The sequence below is a fragment of the Helianthus annuus genome, chromosome 17 (assembly GCF_002127325.2).
Source record: "Helianthus annuus cultivar XRQ/B chromosome 17, HanXRQr2.0-SUNRISE, whole genome shotgun sequence".
Lineage (NCBI taxonomy): Eukaryota > Viridiplantae > Streptophyta > Magnoliopsida > Asterales > Asteraceae > Helianthus > Helianthus annuus.
The window spans coordinates 15,363,174-15,389,124 of NC_035449.2; the positions used below are offsets into that span (position 1 = coordinate 15,363,174).

At 35.4% G+C, this 25,951-nt stretch overlaps 3 protein-coding genes across 4 annotated transcripts; 2 read left to right on the plus strand and 1 right to left on the minus strand.

Moving 5' to 3' along the window:
* The first annotated feature begins 1,250 nt into the window (after positions 1–1,250).
* Positions 1,251–5,789, plus strand: LOC110921037 (probable BOI-related E3 ubiquitin-protein ligase 3). 2 transcript variants are annotated; one of them, XM_022165302.2, is made up of 4 exons: positions 1,251–1,397; positions 4,129–4,267; positions 4,354–4,679; positions 5,219–5,789. In XM_022165302.2, the coding sequence occupies exons 2-4, from the start codon at positions 4,162–4,164 to the stop codon at positions 5,720–5,722; spliced, it is 936 nt and encodes a 311-aa protein (XP_022020994.1). In that variant the 5' UTR covers positions 1,251–1,397; positions 4,129–4,161; the 3' UTR covers positions 5,723–5,789. The 2 variants fall into 2 exon arrangements, with proteins under 2 accessions (XP_022020994.1, XP_022020995.1); XM_022165303.2 differs by lacking the exon at positions 1,251–1,397 and adding an exon at positions 1,416–1,500.
* A 13,172-nt stretch (positions 5,790–18,961) lies between these two features.
* LOC110921123 lies at positions 18,962–23,425 on the plus strand. Its single transcript, XM_022165395.2, has 4 exons — positions 18,962–19,297; positions 19,459–19,564; positions 22,800–22,880; positions 23,101–23,425. Exons 1-4 carry the CDS (start codon positions 19,223–19,225, stop codon positions 23,154–23,156), a joined length of 318 nt encoding a protein of 105 aa, XP_022021087.1. The 5' UTR covers positions 18,962–19,222; the 3' UTR covers positions 23,157–23,425.
* A 619-nt stretch (positions 23,426–24,044) lies between these two features.
* Positions 24,045–25,541, minus strand: LOC110921122 (axial regulator YABBY 4). The gene is made up of 6 exons (XM_022165394.2): positions 25,393–25,541; positions 25,151–25,288; positions 24,919–25,054; positions 24,649–24,697; positions 24,480–24,555; positions 24,045–24,333 (listed from the first exon to the last, which is right to left on the minus strand). The coding sequence occupies exons 1-6, from the start codon at positions 25,477–25,479 to the stop codon at positions 24,226–24,228; spliced, it is 594 nt and encodes a 197-aa protein (XP_022021086.1). The 5' UTR covers positions 25,480–25,541; the 3' UTR covers positions 24,045–24,225.
* Between the last annotated feature and the right edge of the window lie 410 nt (positions 25,542–25,951).

Consider the following 25,951-nt stretch of genomic DNA (forward strand, 5'->3'; position numbering starts at 1 on the left):
TATGTTTGCTACATAATTATTGTATACACCTAATTCTAAATCAACTATAATGATTGTTCACGTCTTTAAAGATGTTGTACCTTCTTGTCTAATAGAAACACTGTATTTGACCGCTCAACAAATATTTTTCATGCATATTAAAGTTTTGGTCAAGGAAAGTTAAATTATTATACTAGAACTCAAATAACATCAGAAAAAGTCGATAAAATTTTTATACGGTTTATAATTCAAGCTAGACCAAAACCATGAATTTACAATCACAAGATGTTTGTTTTTTTTTTTTTTTACAAAATACTAGTAGTAAGACCCGTGTACAAACACGGTTGTTTTTAAAAAACCATGCATAACACATTCTATTTCATATTTCGTATTTTATTAATGTTACATGTGTACACCAAAAAATAAAATAGTTTCATAGTTTATTTATATTTGTTACACGCCTAATTGTTATAACGTAACAAGGTTTTTAAGAAATCAGTACGATCAATGGATCGATTGACGAATGCTTAATAACTGATCCAAAGATTAAAACATTGGTTAGAGCTTACTAAATAAATTTGAAGGCTTTAGAAAATTATAACTATCTAAGTTAAGGGGTTGTTTGGCAATTTTAGAATAAGTAAGTGCTGAACCAGTAGGAGATCTGAACCATTAACTACTGAATCAATAAGAGTTCCGAAATATTATATTAAGAGTCAGTATAATGTTTAAACTTCCAGAGACAAATGTCTGACAATTTCAGATAAGATGTCTTAATAGCTGAAACAAACAACCCCTAAATCTTAATAATATTGTTATGTGTTTTAAACTCATATAAATATTTTATTGACTTTAATTTATAAAACCTGGTTCACTTGCTATATAATTATTTTTTTTAGAAAGGTTATTTCACAAAAAATATTTTGGAAATAAAACCTAAATAAAAACAAAATACTGAATGAATTAAATCGACCCTTGATTCGGATTGAAAAGAGAAAATACACAACTAGATTTGATTAAATCTCCAAAACATGATAATCAATAAACGTGTGCCATAATAAATAAATCCAGAAAATAAACAAAAATCGAAGGGCAATTAGGTAATTCCAAGAACTAATGGATCGAGGAGTAGGGGGCGTGATTCCAGAAATTTGGTGGGTCGCGTGTTTGGTGGGCCCCACTCTCTACGTATTTCCCCGCCTTTACTTTTTATTTTTCTTTTTTCTGTCCCTCTGTCAGAAATATATTAAATATTAAATATAAATAAATATAAATGAAATATATACATTATAAGAAGAAGATGAAGAACACACATTTTTGCTCTCAACTCTCAACCGCTCAACGTCCGTCACCGTCAGTCCGTTCGTCATACTCCACCGTTTGTGTAACCGCTCAATAACTTCTCTAATCAATTTCAGGTATAACTTTTTTTTTTCTCGTAAATTATTTCATCGAATACAGTTTTTGAAGTGGATTGGCGATTGTTTTCGGTTTGCGAATTTGCAGGATCGAGTGATTGAGGTAGTATTTGATTCCTTTGTTTTTTTTTTTAATTTGCGATTGATGATATAAGAAGTATTTTGACTGTTTAATCTTCCCGTTGTATGTTTTCGTTTTTATTTTCAATTTTGAGTTGTAGGCAGGGGTGTGCACGGTTAGGTTCGGTTAGCATTATCCGTAACCGTAAAGTAAGTCATCGGTTAATCGGTTCGGTTTATTCGTTAATCTGTCGGTTTTTCATCGGTTAATCGGTTCGGTTTATTCGGTTAATCTGTCGGTTTTCGGTTCGGTTCGGTTAATTTTGGTTAATAACCAAACCAAACACTGGATAAAATTTTTGTTTAGAAATACATGTAACGGAGGTAAAAATATACGAAATACATATATAAATACATGAATTTGATGTATAAATAAATAAAATGGAGGACACATGAAATGGAAGTATAAAACAAGAAATGGAGGTATAAAAGCTAGAAATATAAGAAGATTTAAATGATTCGGTTCGGTTAATTTCAGTTAACCGATGGTGCAAAAATATACGATAACCGATTTTCGGTTAATTTGGTTTCGGTTAATTTCCGTTTTCGGTTAACGGTTCGGTTATTGCTCACCTCTAGTTGTAGGTGCAGTTGCAATTGAAGGAGTAAATGTTGTTTTATCATGTGCAATGTTATGAGATTTGTTGTGGAGAAGACTAATTAAGTAGATAACTTGTTGTGGTTGGAATTTAAAAGTCAGAAGGATTGTTTGATTATTTGATAGTTGATACTTTGATTGAGGCTGAATCTATTAATACCATGTGAATGATTAAACTTCACACCATAAACAAGGGAAGAGAACTATCATTTATAAAGAACTATATTACATTATAAGAAGCACATAAAGAATGACAACATGCATAGTATTTTTTTTTGGAACGATGACTTTCTTGTGTTAGGCCACCGCACTTCTCAAATTGGAGAGCCTCGTTGCCCCACTTCGGCTAGACTGTGTTGTCTTAACTGGGCCCATGTTGGCTTCAGAGTTTGGCTTCGGCGTTCCCCGGGAAACCGTACCGCCAACTGCCACTTGACAGACGTTGTGCCACTACAAGAGTTGAACCAACTATCTGGCGTAACACAGGGTGGGACGAAAACCCGGGTGGGCTCGGGATAGAACCTGGCACCTCTGCAAAGAGGCTAGGCTCTATCCATCATTGCCTAATCCACCAAAGTGACACAATTGGGGATTGAACTTGGGTCTCCATTGGAGAACCCGAGCCTCCCTACCACTAGGCCATTATCCATGAGAACAGGTGACATAGTTTAGCTAGGTTGAGTAGAGATGATTTTCTTGTTGGTGAATTTTTCCTAGTTTATGAAGGTTCTTCAGTTTGGAATTTTTGATGATTGATGACTTGACTGGTTGGATTTAAAAGAAACAGTTCATGGAGATTGTAGATGTGTGCAGGGCTTGATTAGCATGCCTTAGCCAATTCTTATTCAGTTAAATCACTGACCTGCTATCAAACATTTTGGTTTTTATTGACTTGGGCATCCATCTTTAGTTAAGTTGAATATTTGTTGTGAATTTATGGTGTGCTTGATTCATTGCTTCTTAGTCCTGTGCCAATGTAGTGCTTTGCATCGTATGATTTACGGCATGCTACATTGTAACTCAACGTCATTTTACTTGAGCTAATTTTCACCCAAAATTTGGCTTTTTCTCCATTTATTTTGTTACCATTGATCCTAAAACCTATGAATAGGGATTTACTGCGGATGCTTGTTGTTATCTTGGTTTAAAAAAGCGAGCTTAAAGCGTGAGGCGATGAAGCGCTAGGGTTGTCGCTTTTTTTGCTCTGAGGCGACAAATCACGTGAAGCGTTTTGAAGCGCGCTTTAAGCCCGAAGCGCCATCGGTTTGAAGCGACGCTTCAGCCCAATCAGGTCAGATTTGGGTTTTTTATTTAGGCCCAATAGTCTCTAATAGGGTTTAATCGAGGCCCGCTACTTCTTTACCCTAAAAAAAGAACGTTAGTAAACATCTTCAGCCGCTCCCTCCCTCTTCTCCATCGATTCTTCATACTTTCTCCAATAATCGACTTTAATTTATGTTTTAACTATGTTTTTTATGTGTTAAGTATGTTTTTTAATCATGTTTTTGTGTTTATTATTGGTTAACAAGTAGAATATGTCTTATTGATGTGTACAAATATATATATATATATTTTTTTGATCGCTTCGTATACGTGAAGCTCTCGCTTCGCGCTTGAAGCTTCGCTTAAAGCTTTTGGAACCAAAACGCTTCGGAGCGCCTCGCGCTTTTTTAAACCAAGGTTGTTATTGTTGTTGTTAGCATTGATTTTTTAGGATCTCGATACAGCATTATGTCCAATCAATTACGCGCACAGCTGCACTATTACTAGCTTTTTATGGACACATATTCTCTAAATTACGTATTACCCCCGTTCTTGGTTTCGCATCTTTCTAAAATCTTTCTTATTTTAGTATATTATTACTAGCCTTTTATGGACACATATTCTCTAAATTATTGTGGGAATCTTATGTTGCTATGTGCATTATTTTTTGATGGTGTAGAGGCATTACTTTTGACATTGGCTACTTGTGCATTTCAAAATCTAATTCCTTTCGTCGTTGTTCTTTTTTAGGTGGATTGTTTTTGTATAAATCATTTCTAGACAATGTTGGGAGGAAGTAACAAGAATTCCTTACCCCCTGTTTTTCTTGACGAGAACGTTTTCCAGTATCCTTCCAATGCGTCAAATCAGTTGCAGCTATTTGGAAAAGGTGAATTTCTACTCATGTTAACTTTTTTTAATCTTCTAATAAGGCGTTAAATTCTTTCGATTTACCAATCTCTATTATTGGTGCAGTAAATTATGACCATAATAGTCCCGCTTTTCGGCCCAACAAACGCACAAGGGAAGTCGATGCTAGTTTTACGCAAAATAAACTTCCGATTTCACTGAATCACAACTTTTATCACGATGATTCTGATCGACCTTCAACTATCCCGACCCCACACCATGTATCAACCGGCTTAAAATTATCATATGATGACGAGGAACGTAATTCATCAGTCACTTCAGCAAGTGCAAGTATGACTTTAGCACCGTCAGTCATGTCTTCTATTGGCGATAGTATTACAACGGAACTTGATCAGCACAAAGAAGAGTTTGAAAGATTCTTTATGATTCAGGTACCATTCCATACTGCCATACCGATGATTTGTATACAAAATATATGCGTATACGTATATTTTAGACTGAAGAGTAAAATGCCATTCTCGTCGAGGTTTGGCCAGTTTTGGGACTTTCGTCCGAAGGTTTGTTCTTTCTCATCTGGATCTTGCGTGAACTCCATCCATTTCTCTCCGTTAAGCTAGGGGTATTTCAGTCTTTTTGTTAGCTTAAAGAGCAATTCAGTCTTTTTCAGGGGTATTCGGTCTTTTTACATAAAGTGAAAAAGACTGAATTGCCCTTTAAGTTAACAAAAAAGACGGAAATACCCCTGACTTAACGAAGAAAATTGGATGGAGTTAACGAGCCGGATGAAAATGGCAAGATTTCAAACCTTTTGGATCCAGATGAGAAAAAACAAACCTTTGGATCAAAATCGCAAAACTAAACAAACCTTTGGTCGAAAATGACATTTTAAACTAGACCGAACTATGTTATATTTTATGCAATTTGGCCTATTTGGTTTTGCAATACAGAATAGTAAAGTGGTATTTAACAGGAAGAAAAGATGTTGAAAGGAATTCGAGACATAAGGCAGAGACACATGAGTTCGTTTCTGGCGGCTATCGAGAAAGGGGTAAAACATAAACTACATGAAAAAGAAATCGAAATAGAAAACATCAACCGTAAAAACAAGGAACTTATGGAGAGAGTAAAACAGGTGGCGAACGAAGCCCAAAACTGGCACTACAGAGCAAAGTACAACGAGTCAATGGTCAACTTACTGCAAACAAATCTTCAACAGGCACTGACTCGTGGAAACGACAATCGTTTTCAAGAAGGATTTGGAGACACTGATGCTGAAGTGTCATCTAATGATTATGTTGGATTAACAAACAATGTCGGGAAGTCTACATGTAAAGCTTGTAGGGCGAATGAGGTGTCGGTTTTGGTTATGCCTTGTAGACACCTAAGTTTGTGTAAAGACTGTGATAGTTTTACGCCTGTTTGTCCTGTTTGCCAGACGGTTAAAACGGTAAGTGTGGAAGTGTACCTCTCATAACGTATGTAACTCCCAAAATCTTATTAATGTTTTAGTAGCATTATGACATATGAAACTTTTCAACTCCTTTGAGTATGTGACATATGATGATGAATGAGCCTAAAATTTTTGTCTGGGTAATGGCCAATGGGACTAATCTAAATTTTCATTAGACGTAAATTTCACATTAACCCTTTTAATGCAAGTAAAATTACAAACTAAACCATAGAGTTAAACATTTCATATATGATTAGTCATAATGATAACTAATTAAATAAGTAACGTGTCTTGTGGTTGGAATTTTTGCTTTTGTTTACATATGTTTGGTTCATTATTGTATTTAATCAAGTGTTTTTTCTTTGGCTCTAATCCTGTTCCTGTATGTTATGGCGATGGTTATAGGTGAAAATCATGATCCACTTTTCAAAAAAAATATATATATATATATATATATATGGGTTGATTTGAGCAAAAATAAAGTGTATACCGGTTCATTTGGTCACCTCAAACTAGTCAACCAGTCAATTTGGGTAATACGTAAATTAGTCAAGGGGTCAAAACGGGCAACTATTATGAAACTTGCTAATTTAAAAAGGGTCCAAATGGGTTCCAAGGCACCAACCCTAACCGTTGTTTTTCTTCACTACATACTCATGGCCACTATCTCTACCCCCATTGCTGCCGCTAAACCTGGCACCATCACCGCCATCCTTAGGTATAAGTAAGTGAATAATGAAAGAATGGTTGTAAAAAATTGTCTGGTGAAAGATGAAGAAGTGACATGCCATATCTAGTTATAGATAAATGCATTTTAGATGGTCTAATGAGTAAGAAATTAAGAATGGGTTTCAAACTATCTACTTCTTATTAATATATTATAATTGGAAAATGAATATGGGGTTGTTAGTACTTAGACATATAATTTAAATACGAAACCAATAAAAACTACATCTTTTTGTCACATGAATATATTACTAGGAAGTTGTGTGACCAGTTTAAAAAAACTAGATGAATAATCAATTGATTCTTTTGATATTATTTCGATTGGCTTCTAATAAACACTCATTTATTCGTAACGACAATTATTTGATTTTTGAGCACGATCAACCCGACCAAGCAAGCACTCATTTGTTCGTGATGACAATTATTTGATTTTTGTGGAGCTGAAAATTAAGTGATTAATTGGGAATGTATTGGGAGCATTGTCCTTGAAATAGACTGTATATTCATGAGGGACTGTAAAATACTATTTTATTATTTAGATGCGTCCCTACGATATGTTAAAATATTCTTAGTGTTTTTGGATTTGTACACATTGAAACTGGGTATGAGGAAAGTTAATTTATAAGTCTATGGAGTATGGACACTTCAAATACTTTTAATATACTTTTAATGACGATTGAAGTCCAACTATGCATCTCCTACATGTTTAAAAACGAAAACCTAAATATATATAGAACCAATCAACAAAATTTGGTTATGGCTTTTGTATAACATATTTATATTGCAGTTAATCGGTTATACTTATATGTGTATACGAAATTGAAATAAACGAATCAAATCGACAACACAAACTATCGTTTATATATTCTTATTAGTAATATATCATTTGTCTCATTTTTCTACTCTACAAATTTGCATACTCTTTTTTTTTTACAAAAATATTTATTGAATATATCAATCGAAATGAGCTTGAATGGACTAAGAACCGCTTGTTAACCAACTTTTTGTATGTTATGGATCGTATTATGTGGGTGTTCACTCAATTACTAGCAACCACATCAAACTGGGCCAAGCCCAGCAATCCAAGGCCAGTCAATGGTGATCAAAAGGCCCAACATGAGAGGGGAAAGGAAAAGTATAGGATTAAAAGTAGAGTAAATTGTAATTTGAGTAAATTGCCATTTTAGTCTCTGACTTTTTTCCAAATTTGCCATTTTAGTCCAAATAGTTTTTTTTTTTGTCTTTGGGTCCCTGACTTTTCCCTTTTGTTGCCATTTTAATCACATACGCTAACTCCAACCAAAAACTCCATCTTTAACCAGGGGTATTTTGGGGATTTTCAATTTAAATGTTTTCAATTGCCATTTTGATCCAATTCAAAAAAATCAAAAAAATTCCAAAAAATCAAAAAAATTCCAAAAAATTCTAAAAAATCATAAAAATTCTAAAAAAATACAAAAAATCCATTTCGGCGCGAACCGTTTCGAACACGAACCGTTTCGACGCGAACCGTTTCGACCCGTACCGTTTCGACCCGAACCGTTTCGAGCTGAGCTGTTTCGACGCGAACCGTTTCGAGTCGAACCGTTTCGAGCCGAACCGTTTAGAGCTGAACCATTTCGAGCTGAACCGTTTCGAACCGAACCGTTTCTAGCTGAACTGTTTCGAACCGAACCGTTTCGAGCTGAACCATTTCAATGCGAACCGTTTCGACCCGTACCGTTTCGAACCGAACCGTTTCGAGCTGAACCGTTTCGACCCGTACCGTTTCGAGCTGAACCATTTCGACCCGTACCGTTTCGAGCTGAACCGTTTTGAGCTGAACCGTTTCGAGTCGAAACGGTACGGGTCGAAACGGTACAGGTCGAAACGGTTCAGCTCGAAACGGTTCAGCTCGAAACGGTTCAGCTCGAAACGGTAAGCGTCGAAACGGTTCAGCTCGAAACGGTACGGGTCGAAACGGTTCGGCTCGAAAAGGTTCGGGTCGAAACGGTACGGGTCGAAACGGTTCGGCTCGAAACGGTTCGGCTCGAAACGGTACGGGTCGAAACGGTTCGGCTCGAAACGGTTCGGGTCGAAACGGTACGGGTCGAAACGGTTCGGGTCGAAACGGTACGGGTCGAAACGGTTCGGTTCGAAACGGTACGGGTCGAAACGGTTCAGCTAGAAACGGTTCAGCTGGAAACGGTTCGGGTCGAAACGGTACGTGTCGAAACGATTCGCGTCGAAACGGTTCAGCTCGAAACGGTTCGGGTTCGAAACGGTTCGCATCGAAATGGATTTTTTGTATTTTTTATAATTTTTTAGAATTTTTATGATTTTTTAGAATTTTTTGGAATTTTTTTGATTTTATGGAATTGGATCAAAATGGCAATTGAAAACATTTAAAATGAAAATCCCCAAAATACCCCTGGTTAAAGATGGAGTTTTTGGATGGAGTTAGTGTATGTGATCAAAATGGCAACAAAAGGGAAAAGTCAGGGACCAGAGGCAAAAAAAAACTATTTGAACAAAAATGGCAAATTTGGACAAAACTCAGGGACTAAAATAACAATTTACTCTTGTAATTTTAATCTCTAAGGTTTGATCAAAATTGTCACTTTAGTTCAAATAGTTTTTTTTGTCATTTTAGTTTAAATAGTTTTGTTTTCTGTCATTTTAATCTCTGACTTTTGTCATTTTTTGCCATTTTCATCGACCACCACCACCACCTCCCACCACCCACCCCATCACAACCTTCTATCATCGTCACCACCTACCTGCACCGTCACCACCCACCCCGCCACCATCACCACTCACCATTTCCACCACCGCCGACCACTTTTCCGCCACCCACGTCATCAACCAACACTACCGTCATAATCGTAAAACCAACAACCACCGCCATCATCTTCATTGTTAACGGGCACAACACCATCCCCATACCATCACACCTGCAAAAAAAAGAAAGAAAAATATGGTTTGACCAAAATTCACCTAAGTTAACTAAATTTTTTGAATGGAGTTAGAGGGTTGGATGAAAATGGCAAAAAAAAAAAAAAAATAACAAAAGTCAAGGACTAAAATGATAGAAAACAAAACTATCTGGACTAAAATGGCAAGAAAAAACTACTTGGACTAAAGTGTCAATTTTGATCAAACCTTAGAGACTAAAATGACAATTTACTCAAACAAGTACTCATATTGGACCTTTACGTTTGTCTATATAATTATACTAAAAAGTATTATATTTATTTTAAATTAAATAATATTTTCTTAATACTTTTATGGTTACATTTTCTCTCTTCTCTAGTCACAACCTCTTCAAAAACAATAAAAAATTATAATGGGTGAACAATGTTTTCTCTAAATTTACTAATAAATAGTAATATTTTGTATTTTCTTCACTCACAACCACTTTATATACTATGAGAACTCACTCACATAAATATTTCCTTCATTCACAACCACTTTATATACTATGAATAACTCAGTCAAATAAAGGATTCAATTAACTTGTATTAAATGGTCTCATCTTAACTCTCTCTCTGTAATTCCCATCTGTTCTTTTGTTAATATGAATATGAGCTAGCTTTACCCTAATCTCCATTGTTGATTATTAGTTCAATATAGGTTCACTTCGTTGTATAACTATAACTCACAAAACCAAACGTAGAAAATTCAAAAACCAAATTCAACATCGTTTCTCGATTCAACTTTGATTCATGTTGAATCGACTCATACTCACGTCTAGTTAAAGTACGGTTAATTTATATATGTGAGCTTGTGTATGTTAAAATAAAATTAGAGTAAACTGCCATTTTGGTCCCTGAGGTTTGGTTACTTTTGCCACTTTAATCCAAAACTCAAACCTTTTGCATCTGGGTCCTCGTGGTTTCAGTTTTATTGCCATTTTGGTCCAAAAATGAAATCAGGTCATACTTGTCTTATAAAATCCTGCAATTTTGTCATTTCCTCATGGGCAAATCAGGTCATATTTGTCTTATAAAATATGGTATTTATTTATAAAAAGAGAAATGATCATTTTGCCTCTGCAGAAAATGACAAAATAACAGAATTTTATAAGACAAATATGATCTGATTTCATTTTTCGACCAAAATGGCAATAAAACTGAAACCACAGGGACCCAGATGCAAAAAGTTTGAGTTTTGGACTAAAGTGACAAAATTGACCAAACCACAGGGACCAAAATTGCAGCTTACTCATAAAATTATGAGTTAACTGCCATTTTCGTCCCTGTGGTTTGGTCACTTTGGCCATTTCAGTCCATTTTTCAAAAATGCGCCATTTTCGTCCCCCATGTTCTGGAAAGGTGCCATTTCAGTCCAAAAATCATAACCCAGTTAAGTCAGTTAGTAAATAAGGACTGATTGTGAAAATTTGTAACATAAAGGACTGATTGTGTAAATTTGTAACACCACCACCACTAGCCCTGCCACCACCACCACTCCGCTGCCACCACCGCCACCACCGCCACCACAGCCACTGCCACCACCACCACCACCGCCACCACAGCCACCACCGCCACCACAGCCACTGCCCCCACCACCACCACCACTATCATCACCGTTTCTAAAATACCCTACACCGTGAGATCCCGATGATATAGACTCGATGATGAACGGAAGTGGTGGTGAAGGTGATCGGAGGTGAGGAGGTTGCGGTGCTAACGGTTGGTAGTAGAAATTTGAACGGAGGTTGAAGGTGAACAGAGATCGGAATGTGTCGGAGAATAGAGATGATCGGCAACGGTGACGATGAATGAATGGTGGTGACCGGAGTTCGACGATGATGCTCGACGGAGATGAATAACAGGAACTGAGATGAATACGGTGACGATGCTAATGAACGTGATGTCGGAGGAGGTCGCGGAGAAGATGACCGATACTACGGATGATGATTCTGGTTGAACGACGGTGTAGTGATGCGGTGTCGTAGTTGTGACGGGTGGAACACCGGAGACGAAGAAGATGATGAAGTGTGCGGTTTCGGTGTGCGAAATCGGAATCGGTGTCGATGTGGGTTGATGAAGTTGCAGGTAGGATGGTGAGATTCGAAGCACAAAGGAAAGTGATGTTGCAGGTTCTAATGGAGATGATATGGTGACTAGAAGATGTGGAGGAACGGTGACTGATGATGATACGTTGATGAAGAACACAGATGATATGTTATTGAATGATGATGATGAACTTCTGATCGCACAAGCCAGATGATATGTTATTGAATGATGATGATGATACGTTGGCAGTGGCTGTGGTTCGAAGAACTGTTGATGATGATCAACGTGATGATTGTCGGTGGTGGCAGTGGCTGTGGTGGCGGTGTGGCTGTGGTTGCGGTGGTGGCGGTGGTGGCAGTGGTGGCTGTGGTGGCGGTGGTGGTGGCTGTGGTGGCTGTGGTGGCGGTGGTGGTGGTGGTGGCAGTGGCTGTGGTGGCGGTGGTGGCTGTGGTGGCGGTGGTGGCAGCGGAGTGGTGGTGGTGGCAGGGCTAGTGGTGGTGGTGTTACAAATTTACACAATCAGTCCTTTTATGTTACAAATTTACACAATCAGTCCTTATTTACTAACTTACTTAACTGGGTTATGATTTTTGGACTGAAATGGCACCTTTCCAGAACGTGGGGGACGAAAATGGCGCATTTTTGAAAAATGGACTGAAATGGCCAAAGTGACCAAACCACAGGGACGAAAATGGCACTTAACTCTAAAATTATATATACTTTTATGCAAGGTCGTTCCTACGTTTTTTGAGACCCTAAGTGAAGTACGAAGTGGAGGCCCTTTTGCAAAGTTATCATTTTCAACATATTTAATAACAAAACATTCCTCCTACCTGGGCTTAGGACCGACAATTATAAACTAAAAAGTTTATAATTTACGAAGTTATTTTTTTTTTTGAAAGTTATATATTTTCTAGCTTTAATTGAGGCAAATTGTTCTAATTCAAGTTCTTCTAAGCTACCAACTTCCCTAAGAGGCTAAACAAAAGTTTAAGAAACTAATAGAAAATCTGAAATTCCTTAACAAATAACAATTTTAAAGTTTGAAATTACCTAACAAATAGTAATTGAAATCTAAACTTACCTGTGCAATAGCCAACTTGAATTTCCTGACTTATAGTAATTGGTTATCATTACTTGACGGGATGAGTGATTTCAAGAGGCTGATGTCACACCCCGATTTCCACGTGTATCACCGGTGGGCCCGGTGGGGGATTACCGTGACGTAGTTGGCAACAATATAGTCAAACCACACAATTATATGAAGGCACAGCGGAAGCAAAAAGATAAATATAATTCAACCTTTTGAATGTAATATCTAGTGTATTACAGAAGTCGAACTGTATCCACAGGGGATCAAAATAATAATAAAGTATTGTTCAGTCAGATACAGCATCAAGCTTGCGAGACTTATCACGATGCCAGGAAGCTACTACCAGCCAATTTCGTGTAGTACCTGCATTTAATCTTTTTGGGAAAATACGTCAGTTTACACTGGTAAATACGTTCAACTGACACATTTGAAAATGTTTATTAAAATTGATTTGAATGCACGAGGCACAAACTCTTTTATAACTTGGGAAAATTATTAAAATCTTGTGAACGTATTACATGTCCTTTTATGCGTTCAGTAGCCCGGATCCTGTCCGGGTTAAAGATTAATAGACACACCACATTGCGTAAAACCGTAGTATGAAAACCAACGGCTACGTCTTTTAAATAATAGTGTCGACATAATATACCGGGTGTACGCCTACACCGGGATGTCGAGGTCGTGGCCATTTCGTAAAATGATGCCAAGGATATCCGGGACAACGGTCATTAACCCCCCAAAGGCTTTTAAGAAACAAAACTGTTTAAATGAGCCGATCACATTATTCAATTAACCACCTAAGCAATGGAAGATATGATGCTCAATCAAGCGGTAAATATTATACCGTATCCCAAGCCCGTATAGGGAAAATAAGTTAAAAGTATTTACCTTTGCGAGTATATTCCTTTAATAGATTACGTCACAGGTAGCTTTTACTGGGGCTCCTACTCTGGAACGAAGGTTTTAATTAACCTATTAGAATCCTAACGGGTCTTTATATTGGCCGTAGCCTAGACCGGTTGGTTCCGAAATATAAATACGGTTTAATCGCGCGAAAAGGCGAAAACCGAGAATGGAGTGTGATTCTGACCCAACAAGTTCAGAGACTTGTTTTATATGGGTTTAAGGTTCACACTCTGGATTTCGGGTTCAAAATAATATGGTTTGACCCATATCGGCTAATTTATGAAAACTAGTTTCATAAGCCGAATCATGCGCGCAATAGGCACAACGGTTAACCATGAGAGTCCTACGCTTATTTCCTAAGTCAATATGCCTTAAATAGGTTGTGGTATCAGTAGGATACCTTCCGTGATGCCCGTAACGAGTTTAAGTTAATATTACGCCCCGTAGGGGTTTTTCGGTCATTTTAAAGACTTTTAAAGGGCTTTTCGAGTTCTACAGGAAATCTGAGTTTCCCGAACAGTTTGTAAAGTCTAAAATACTTTATTTATTATTTAAAATCAGTAGCAATTGGAATCGGGTCAAAAGACCTTGTAGAACTCAAGTTTTGGCCGAAAAGGGCATATTCGGTATTTACCGAACCGTAGCCATAACCGCAGGTTATGAGCAAGGTAAAATTTATTAAAAATCTCTAAAATTCCAAAAATATTATTTTATAACAGTGGGTGAAAGTTTTGGTGATGAAATCTAGGTTTAGATAGGCGTTATGCTAATTGCGCCGTTTATTACAAAAGTTTCTTATAAATGCGCCATTTAGCATAACTCTCATTCTAGACCTCGGATTGACGTGAAACTTTAAGGACATGCTTATAATTTAGTAAGCAAGGTTATAGTCCATTCACGCGTCCGAAATACTCGTTTTATTTTAAAAAGGCCGTGACGGTCAACTTTTAGGTGATTAACGGAAATGCGTAAAAGACTCGGACAAACAATGAACCGGTCACAGAGGGTTATACCATCATGTAACCTGGTCCTAACAGAGTCCTAAGGCATATCTATACCTCACTAAAACGGGTCAGAACTGAAGTCAAAGCAAAAGTCAAACTTTTGCGACATTCAGCTCCGAACCGGGTCAATATAGCAAATGGTCAATTCAAACGAGCGTAAACAAGTTTATATACTTAATATCATGTTTTATGAGTGCCAAAACAGGTTTCATAGCATATACATTACAGATTATGTACAAAATGGCAAAATGACTTTCTGTTGACTTTTTAAGTGCACGTTTGACTCGACATTCGACATAGTTAGAGTGGTGATCAGAGGGAACCCTTTTAGGGGTTTATTACCCACATAAATACCAACTCATAACTACTTTTGATCCGTCATAAGCCTGAGCCATTACGGATTTATTTTGAAGTCAAACCGTATTTACGACGGTTTGGTTTTAGCTATTTACTAAGTATAAATCATACTACAGAGGATCTAATGGACTTACAGAAGTTGAGACTTGCTTAGAGAACAAAGAAGAATGCTTGAGAGCTCTTAGAAGTGACCAGAGAAGTGTTTTGAGTTGTGATGAAAGTTATGAGCACAAGGGGTCTATTTATAGTTAAGCAAGGCACCCAAGATCATCACACAACACCCTACAACTGATCATGGATGATGGGCAGGTGGCCCCTGATGCTAGGAGGCAAGTAGAGGGCACCCATGCTGCACTAATTGTCCAAATGATCGTTCACAAGTTCAAAAGGCAAGTCTGTCCAAACATTCTGCATCTGGGCGTCCCACGCGGCCCGCCTGGAGGTTTAGGCACATTTTAACGCGGGCCGCCTGATGTTTAAAAATCAGGCGCGTATCTTAGGGGGCTCGCGGCCCGCCTCCACTTAACCCAAAACACAATGCGGGTCGCGAGAGGCTTGATTTTCAGGTTTTTAAAATCTTTTGTAATCATTACGAAATCCTGGTAATTAATAACGAAATCTTTCGTAATTATTAACCTGACCTTTCGGGTTTGAAGGGGTAACTTTGCGGTTTGGCCCTCGGTTAATTACAACTAGGGACCTCGTGTTATTTACCCGCATTATTAAGTCCCCGGTTAATTTATTAATTATTCGGAAAGCCTTAACTTTCATTGTTGACGCTTTTAACCCTTCTCATACGAATTCGATCATAACTTTCTCGTTTTTAAAACGGAACTTTGTGGAATTTATACAGTATATTCTAGTGAGCGTATAATACTGTTACAAAGCTTCGGGAGCGTTAAAGGGTCACTCAGAGGTACAATTAAACATGTTGACACAGTTAACCCCTGTAGCTTATAATCTCTCACTTTCTTCCGCGTTTCGCTTTCGTACGATCCATGATTTATTCGTTTGAAGGTACAAGCACCACTTAGGGTTACTATACAGTATATTTACCCTTGTTTGACATTTATAACCCTCGAATTTATATACTTTCAAGGTTTGTCAATATTAGTCCTTTATTTAATATCAATGCCACGTGTAAACAAATGACACGTGTTAACACATTATTGGACACAAAAATTCGAGGTGTTACAGCTGAGCAAAATCAAGATTGATAAACGAAAATCAAGAGGCTGAGCAATAGTTTTTATCTATTGTAATCTTCAATTGAGATTGAGGATTTAAGATTTGCGATGATTATCATTACCCCTAACGAGAATATTCAATTAATGTTTTGTGCTTACCTACCGTGTAATCTTCAACCGATTTGCGAGGATTTCAGATCACTCAACCAACGCCGCATTTAGCGGGAATGTTCATCGAATCGTCGCACCCATGGAGGACTGGTTGACTGGATCTGAAGTATTGTTTACAGTGTAGCGTCGCATATAGGGAGATCAGTTTCAGCGTTTCAAGTTTTTTATGGGTATTTGGTTATCAGAATTTGGGCTAGACTTTTAACATGGGCCAAGTACAAAGAAAATTAGTTAGAAATTTTGTGACCCTTGAACTTGGGTGGCCCTAGGCCTGTGCCTAGGGTCTTAACATGTATGGGCCGGCCCTGCTTTTATGCAGTTTAATTATTACTATAGTAATTTTAATTGTTTTGTTATCATCTAATAATAGTTTTCTGTGTTTTTCTTGTTTCGGTTAAGGTTATAAACCCTTTAATAACTCGCATATTCATGCTGAAGCCCAAGAATGATGCCGGATTAACGCATAACAGAAGTATTGTCGTAAAATTTGTAAACACGCTCTTAAGGAAAAGTAATATTATTCGTCCCTAAGGGATATGGTGTGGTGGTAAGGTATCCACCCTTTATTCAAAGAGGTGGAAAATTTAGATTGTACAAGGGGCGTGCAAAAAAAAAAAAAAACTTTCTTCACTTCTAATGTTTAATGTTTAGGTCATTTTGATTATATTGAAGACTCGTTTGTGTTTAATCCTTACACTAAAAAGAGTAATATTATTTTTGAATTAACGTTAAATATTACATCAAACGTTCCTTTTACAAAACGGATATAGATTTTCCATGAAACGTCAAATCTTGAAATCTGAAATTAATAGGAAAATAATTAAAGTAACTAAATAAATGTGAATCAAAACTTCGATCTAGATCACAATTCAAAGTTTTTTTTTTGAACGACAAATTTCTATTATTCATGTCGTCTGTGGAACTTTAACCCAAGACCTCCCCCTCTCAAGGTATTTTAAAGGTTTTGTCTTTGCCAATGGACCACCACCCCATTGGTACAATTCACAAGTTTTAGGGGCTGTTTGGTAGTCTCTCAATGACCATTCAGATGCTATCTCTTAATGGTTTAAAACCTCTGAATGAATAAGAGGTAACCTCTGAATGGTAAATCATCATGTCACATTCTTCTACCTTTTCATTGGTAAAATTCTTAATAGTTCCCTTAAGAGATATTCTCTTAATGACCATTTAGAGACTACCAAACAATCCCTTACTTTAATAAAAAAAGAGGTTTAAGGATGAAAGTTAAAGTACAGACTCAAACAAAAGATATTCAAGTTTGATGACTTTGGTTATGTGGTGCAAATTCTTATTGGGACTCCAAGTTCAAAAGGGTGTAGTAAAGAGAACCACGTTGCCAATTTATATATTATTGTGACTACGCTAGCTTACACGTCTTTAGTGAAATATAGTGGAAACACATGGCATGTTGGTAACCAATCATGAAACACAACCAATCATTAAACCCCAATCATAACTCAACCAAGGACGGATCTACCACAATGGTGGGTGGGGAGATCGCACTCTATGGAAAAAAAAATTAGTGCTAATTTCTGTAGAAAATCTCAATCGTAGTCTTTGGATTTTTTCAACCGCATCCTTTGAAAATTTTGAACCGCCGTCCTTAGAAAAAAAATATTATGAATTTATAAAAAAATAAAAAATAAACACTGATCATTATGAATATATAAGTATATAACACAATTGATATAATTATTCTTTAACCACTTAATTACTTTACTTAACCCAATCTACAATCTAATTTTATTAACCCAACTACCAAGCCCAAACACAAGTCCAAAGATTGTGAACTAAATAAAATAACCCAAACCAACCCACCCATGATCCATTCGAATTCTAAATCCTGCTCAAAAAAGACGCCCAACGACTACAGTCTACAGGACGAGTTTTTTGGCCGGAAAATTCAAAATTCCGGCTGTTCCGAACATTATTACGCCGGAATTCCAACTTAGAACGGGTATCCTTTCCTTATTGATTGTTTTTGTTGTTTTATGCGGTGATTAGGAGAAAATATAAATGTATAAGGGTTTGGTCGTTTTATGTTTTTTTGATGTTTTTTAGTTGTTCTAAACTTTTAGTTAATAATTTTGTTGTTTTATTTTAAGCTTTGTTTGTTTAAATGATTACCAATCAACTTTTAAAACTAGGGCTTAAATGTTCAAAAATTATGAACAGGGGTATTGATTGAATATAATTGTTTATTTTGTGTAAGTGTTTAGTGTTGTTTTATAAACTTATGGAGCGATTTATATGTGATAAAAACTGAGAGTATGGAATATGACGCGATTTCTCAAGAGGAAAATGGTTGAACCACTTTTTTTCATCGGATTCTTCTAATTAAAGATTAAACTATGTTTTAGATAAGTTTTTTTATATTATTGTTTTATTTAATTATTATGAAATATAGAAGTAGGGATGGTTTGAATGTTGATAGTTTTTTGTTGTTTCTTTACTTACCTATGATGTGTTTACTGTTTTACTTCAAACTTTGTCTGTTAATGTGATAGGAAGTAGGAAATAGGGTTTGATTGTTTGAAAATTGAAATTGACCCAACCTGACCTGATCTGATCTGACCCGCCCTGAAACTTCGTTTGTTTACGTTTACTTGTTTTACATGACCTGACCCTATCCGACCCGCTATGAACCAAATTTTTTTTATATAGTTAGAGAGCTAAATTCTGTAAAAAAAATTTGCAACTCCCATAAAAAAATTTCTGGGTCCGTCACTCAACTCGACGCATAAAGACATCATGTGAATTGAATTGGGAAATTAAATATAGATTTCTCTTATCCCCAACGAGATGACATGAATCTCTCATTTGGATTCCTTCTGCCTTTTGCTCCTTTCACTTGGATATCTCCAAGATAACATACATTTATGCCCATATATGTGTATATATAGATAGAAAAACAAAAGAGGTTTATAATAATATTTCTTCTTCAAGTGAATTCAATTGTCACACCGTACCGCTCTTTTATTTTCTAATAAAGAATTTGAACAAGCTTCTTTCATTCTCTTTGTTTCTTTGTCCATTTTTTTAATCAAAAACAAAGATTCATGAAGCGCAAGTATCACAGTTGCCAGCCATCTTTACCATGTTTTCATTGCCACCCCATTACTTATATTAGACTGGTATGTATATATCAATGATCTCTCTATATATATATTTAAAACATTACACACGCACACACACTTATATTCATACTATACACATTATGTTACTATGATCGATTGGGTATATAAAATGCATATTAGTTGATGAGCTAGGTTTAAACGATGAATTATATATGTAGGTTCAACATCTTATAGAGAGGTGTCTGTTGCTGAAAATGCACCGAGATGAGTGTGTTTGGGCTCTTGCCAAACATGCCTGCATTCATCCAGTCGTCACACTTACAGGTTTTCTTTTTTGTTACATAACTCTCTCCCACACACGCATGCTCGATCTTGCACATTAATTATGGTTACCGTATTACATTATTGTGTTAAGGGCTCGTATGCTACAAATATATCCTTTCAGTTCAAATTAAAGATTGCAATGAAATCTAGCTATAGTATATATAATAAATGTCATGTGATCATCACTTTGTGTGAAATGATCATAGAGAACCAACCACCTACACCGGTACAATTGATGCAAAAAGGGTGTTACCCAATTCACTAACAAGATGTAACACCATTATATATGTTATCGATCAGCACCTAATTCACTAACAAGATGCATGCTAAACCCCCTCGTATATATTTCAAAACATCACGAATATGTTGGTTGAATATGGCGCATATATACACAAACATTAGAAGAGTATCAAAGTTATTAATTAACCGAACCATAACTAAGTGACCCTCATAACTCTTTATTCTTAATCCTTACCAAGGCCGTTTCTACGTTTTTAGAGACCCTAAGCGAACTAAGAAATGAAGGTCCTTTTGAAAAATTATCTATTTCAAAATATTTAGTAATGAAACCCTCCTCTTTTACCCGGGATTAGAACGGACGAAGTTATTTTTTTTGAAAGCTAAATGTCTTGTATGGATATAGTATATGTTTTAATAAAATTTAGAGTTAAGTGTCATTTACGTCCCTGTGGTTTGCTCACTTTTGTCATTTAAGGTCAAATTTCAAAATCGCACCGTTTTCCGTCCTGACATTTTGGAAACATATCATTTTAGTCCAAAAAATAACCACAGTTAAAAAATTTAGTTAGCTTAGGGGTAAAGTTCGTTTGTTCTTAAGCAGCTGGTCACGGGTTCGATCCCGGCCAACTGCAATTTTGACTGTGATTACCCCTAAGCTAATTGAATTTATTTAACTGTGCTTATTTTTTGGACTGAAATAATTTCCAAAATGTCTGTGAGGAAAATGGCGCAATTTTGAAATTTGACCTTAAATGGCAAAAGTGAACAAACTACAGGGACGTAAATGTCGCTTAACTCTAAAATTAATTTTTCTAGCTTTGGGGTGGGGTCGAATGGTCATGGTCGATAGTTGTTGTATTTATGTATATAGTTTAATTTTGAATGCTGGTCTTTTTTCCTAAACATTTTTTATCAGGGATCCTATAATAAAAAATTGGTTTAGTTTTGCTTTTTATTTGGGCATAATACATATATACAATATATAAGACTTTCTAAAAACTGGAGGCCCTTATTTTTGTTGGCCCTAGATCCATGCCTAGATTGAAAAGTCTAACGGGCCGGCCTTAATCCTCCTTACTCTTTGCTTGAATCTCATCACTATTAATCTTTATTGTAACTATGATTTCATGACGGCAATTTAATCAAACCAAATTTTTGGCCCATGCCTAGATTGAAAAGTCTAACGGGCCGACCTTAATCCTCCTTACTCTGATTTCATGACGGCAATTTAATCTTTATTGGCCCTAGACCCATGCCTAGATTGAAAAGCCTAACGGGCCGACCTTAATCCTCCTTACTCTTTTGCTTGAATCTCATCACTATTAATCTTTATTGTAAATCCCATCACTATAATACTAATATTTCTTAAAACTTACTTAAAAGATCAGCCGAGTCAACTTGTTATTTATGTTAGTTCACTAGTTCATAATCAAATTCACTCAAGTGAACTTTTGGTGTCAAATGGACGATTTCTCAAGAGGTAGGACTAAATATAGCATTTCACTTACTAGAGAACATGTAATTTAGTCATACACACGTATATATGTGTAACAAGCCAAAGGTTAGTATTAACATGGTGGCGACTTCATTTTGTTGATTTTTCGGTTAAAAATAGTTTCATCAAGTTGTTTAATAAATAAATAACTTTCTATACACACTTGATAAAATTTTACATTTTTTAATTGTCTTTAATTAGTTTGATAGTATAGTATTGATATTTTTATAAACCGTGTTTAAAGGTACAATGGCGTAAATGTGTATTTGCATGATTTGTTAACACGTTTACATGATCGATGTGATATGCGTCCAACTCATTTACAATTATGAAGATGTACGTTCAAGTTAGTATTGGGTTCCATACATGGTGTGCATATGCGTCCAACTCATTTACAACTGTGCATATATGCGTCTATCCCATTTACAAAGTTCATTTACACGTGGCATGATACAAGCGTACAAAATGAGCAAAAATACCACTCACTATAAAACCAATGCATCTATAATGTCACATCCTCGTTTCACCCTAATCTTTTTAGGGAACACAACTCTATACATACATACAATCCGATAAAAAACAAAGTGAAAAAGTTTCAGAAAGGGGACCATGGTCACAATTTTTTTAGTGGTTAAGATTGGAGTGATGGAACGATTTTTATCAAAGTGACAAAAAAGAAATAACATTCATTGTTCACCATTTTCATTTAAATTTATTTCTGTTAGTTATTTGAAAGTCAACTAATTTAATATATAATTCATTATTTTTGAAACTATATATAATAAAATCAGGAATTTTACTTTTTTTAAACTATAAATAACAAAAAGAGGATTTTTTTTTTATTTTTCTATTTGAGTATAATATTACTATAATATTTAATCAAAAGAATAGTGTTCTTTTAAAATATATTGATACACTAGTCTACGATTATAGCAATGCATTTAAACTAATTATAAAAATATGTCTAACGTTACAATGATATGCCTAAACTCTAAACCTATTGGTGTCTCTTATGATACAACGATAAGTGCAAGTTAGGTATGATGAATGAAAGAATTGGGTGATTATAATTATGCGTTCAAACCACTATAGTGCATCTAAATTGTCTAGATTTGGCGATTTATTTGATGTGCCCAAACCACTAAAATAGTGCCATCTAAAATTCACTTATAATTTATTTCATCCTAAAATACTTATGTCTCGTCTTCGATTCTTTATGTGTTTGTGCACACATTTTCCACTTTGTATAGAATCATCCTACACACATACATATACACATGTATATAATATGTATATGTATTTATGGATGTGAACTCTTTAGTTTTATTTTTATATACTTAGGCAAATTATTTCAGTTTTTATTACTTCTACAAATTTACGAAGTAAAACCGTATACATATTTTTATTTATATGTATTGTTTTGGGATTATCGGTATAATTAACCAATTAAGTTCAAAATTGAGCAATTAACCCATTTATGAATTCATGTACAATTGACAGTGTGGAGGGGACTACAGAAAGAAAACATAGAATTCTTCCAAGCATATAATTTCCATGCTACTTCTTCAAGACTTTTTATGAGTATGTTACTCCATCTTCCTTACATTTTCAGCTTTTATTTCTTTTGTCTTGTATATAGTTTTGGACTCTTTTTCTTCAATTCATCAATTAATTCTTTAATGGTACACCAATCAACACTTCTAGAGTTTTTTTTTTCCTTTCATTTCCTTCTATAAAAATTAATAAGATGATAGAACTTTCAAGCTATTCCTCAATTTGTAAATCTTAATTTATTTTGCAGGATATAGTCATAAAACACAAAGGTTTGGGAGAAGGAATCATCATTTGAGATATTAAAGAAAAATAAGACATTCCTTCATAACCAGCATGCAAGCACACCCTGAGTGTCATATGTTTGATAAAATCTCCAACTTAACCGATCGATAGAACTATCATAATCAGAAAAACCCGAGGGTCTACATATAAAGAACTTATAGCATACTCAAACCCAATGAATCAACTTGTCCAACAATGTCAATGACTCAAAAGAGTCTACCTATTTAGTAACGTACCCTTGAGTCATAGTTATAGGGTTTGAAGAATATTAATATTTGGTTGATGTTTTATTTTATATATGTTTTTATGTTGGAGTAGTAATTTTTGAAGTGTTGTCTAATTAAAACCTAAAACATTGTAACCTTTTCTTCCTGTAACATCACAATCTAATCTTAAGTTTATAATATATATTTCTCAACTAACAATAAATACAAGTGTAAAAAGCAACTTTGCTATAATTTCCAAATGGCACATGAAGAAGGTTTTGTCAAATGTCAATCATTTGTCACTCTTAAATTTGAGAATTGAAGGTCTTGGATCACAACTACTTCAAACCCCAAGAGCATCTAGCCAGCTACTACATGCCTCATTAGATCAATTATTTGTACATTATAGAACCCCTAAAAGCTTCTTAAAATGGAAAGAACAACTCATGGTTCTTAACTCCATGGGGTCACTTACACAAATGTCATTTAAGGCTAGGGCTTTTCTTTTCCTTTGTGAAGGAACCTGCAAGTTCTTGACAGAAGGACTTGCTCCCATCTATGTGGTAACGTTATACTAATTCGATATTTATTTTAACGACTTTATATTTTGAAAATTTTAATGAGAAGGAACTAAAGTTTAGAGGGTTTCTTATGGTAATTGTATCACTTAAAAACTTTTGTTTACCTTACTCATATTAAAATAGACGCACAAGCTAAATTAGATTACTTAAACGATAAACGGTAGCTACTCCTCATAGGACATGTTAATTTTTGAAGCAAAACAAACCTATACATAGAAGATTAATTACTTATCTATAGTCACTATCGATATTTTAATCCGTAACATGTTATGCGGCTTGCACTCTATGATCAGATATGTCAACTTAAGATGGCTGGTCCAAACCAAGCTCCTGAACCATGCCTGTGGATTCACCACCTGAGCCCTTTGATTTATCTTCTTCATTCTGTTGAATGAGTGGTGAATGGGCCCACTGAAAGACAAGACAAAACTTCACATAATTAATCTGAGTTCATGGTATATATATCATGTGTGTGTTATAAAATGTTTGTTCCCTTAACTATATAAACACACACACACACACACTTGTAGTTTGATAGAATTAAAAAAAAAACATACATTTTTGGCAGCTGTACTAAAGGCTTGCTTATGAGACATGTTGGGATCTTGTGTCTTCAGCCTTCTGATCTCTTCTCTGATAATGTACATATCAGAGTGAATTAACCTTAACCATTAATATTACTTAAATCAACCTAAAATACTTAATTAACTTAAATGAGTACTTTACTTGATGAATTGGTTATATGCGGATGGGGCACGTTGTCTCTTTTCGGGGGCTGCGACATACACATAAATTATAATAAATAAGTTCATCATGAAGACACATACACTATCCTAGACAAATAACTTGATGAATAGTGTTTCATATAAATGGCATATTAATTCTCATATTAAAAACCTTATTGTGTATGGCATATAGGACCTTTTATCATGTGGGATACCTATAAAGATCAATTCTAATTGAAGAATATATAAGATTAATCAAGTAAAGTTTTACGCTTGTTGACGACATGGTTTACTACTTCAAGATCATCATCGTCGTCGTTTTCAAGTGATGAAGTGAGAGGGGAAGAGCTATGTTTGCTCAAGCTTAATTTAGAAAAATTTTCTTCTCCAGAAGCTTCCACCATTGGCTGCATGTGATAAGAGTCATACATTAAAGCTGATACATTTTAACATAAGGTGTGATAAAGAATAGTAATATACTGAAAAGAAATATAAAACCATACCTCTTCTTGATCATCAACAAAAGAAGAGAAATGAAGAGGAAGAAAAGTTGATCCCATCATGTTGACTGGAAGAAGACTTGTGCAATGGCCACATTTGACTGTAACGACCATAGATAAACAACTATATGGTACAACAACCTAGATATAAAATAGATAAACATAAACAAATTAGATTAAATAATTGAAATTAAACAATAAATTCTAATTTGGTTGAGTGAATAGATTGAAATGAAACAGTTTACCAGTAAAACTGTGGTGCAGAAACCACATTGCACATAGCAAATTTGTTCTTGGGGTTGAAGATCTAACAGATGGTTGAATGTTGACATTTCAGGAGAGATAGAGATGTGAAGTTGGAAGAGGGTTTACTTTTGAAAGCACATGGACATATATATATGTATAAATATAAAGGAGACTGAAACACAGGCGTTCAGTGTTTGGCATTTAAGTGAAACATTTGAGTCATTTCAAAGGCATAACTAGCTAGTTGATTTTTAGGAGTCAAGGTGTCAACCATTTTATATCTTTTTTCTTCTTATTATTTTTTGTATTCTTGATCTAGTTTAGATATACAAGTATTGAACAAAAGTCTTAAGTTTAATTTATGGAGTACTAATTTTCTTTTTCCAAACACAGGTACCGATACCATGACGGTACTATACAATACCGATACCAGACAAACAAAATCGATACTGTTATTCATTTTTGTGCTTTTCGGTTTCCGTACTAGTCAATCGGTACGGTCATAATGGGTACGGAAATTTCCGAACCGGTACTGTACGACCATAATCGGTGTGGAAA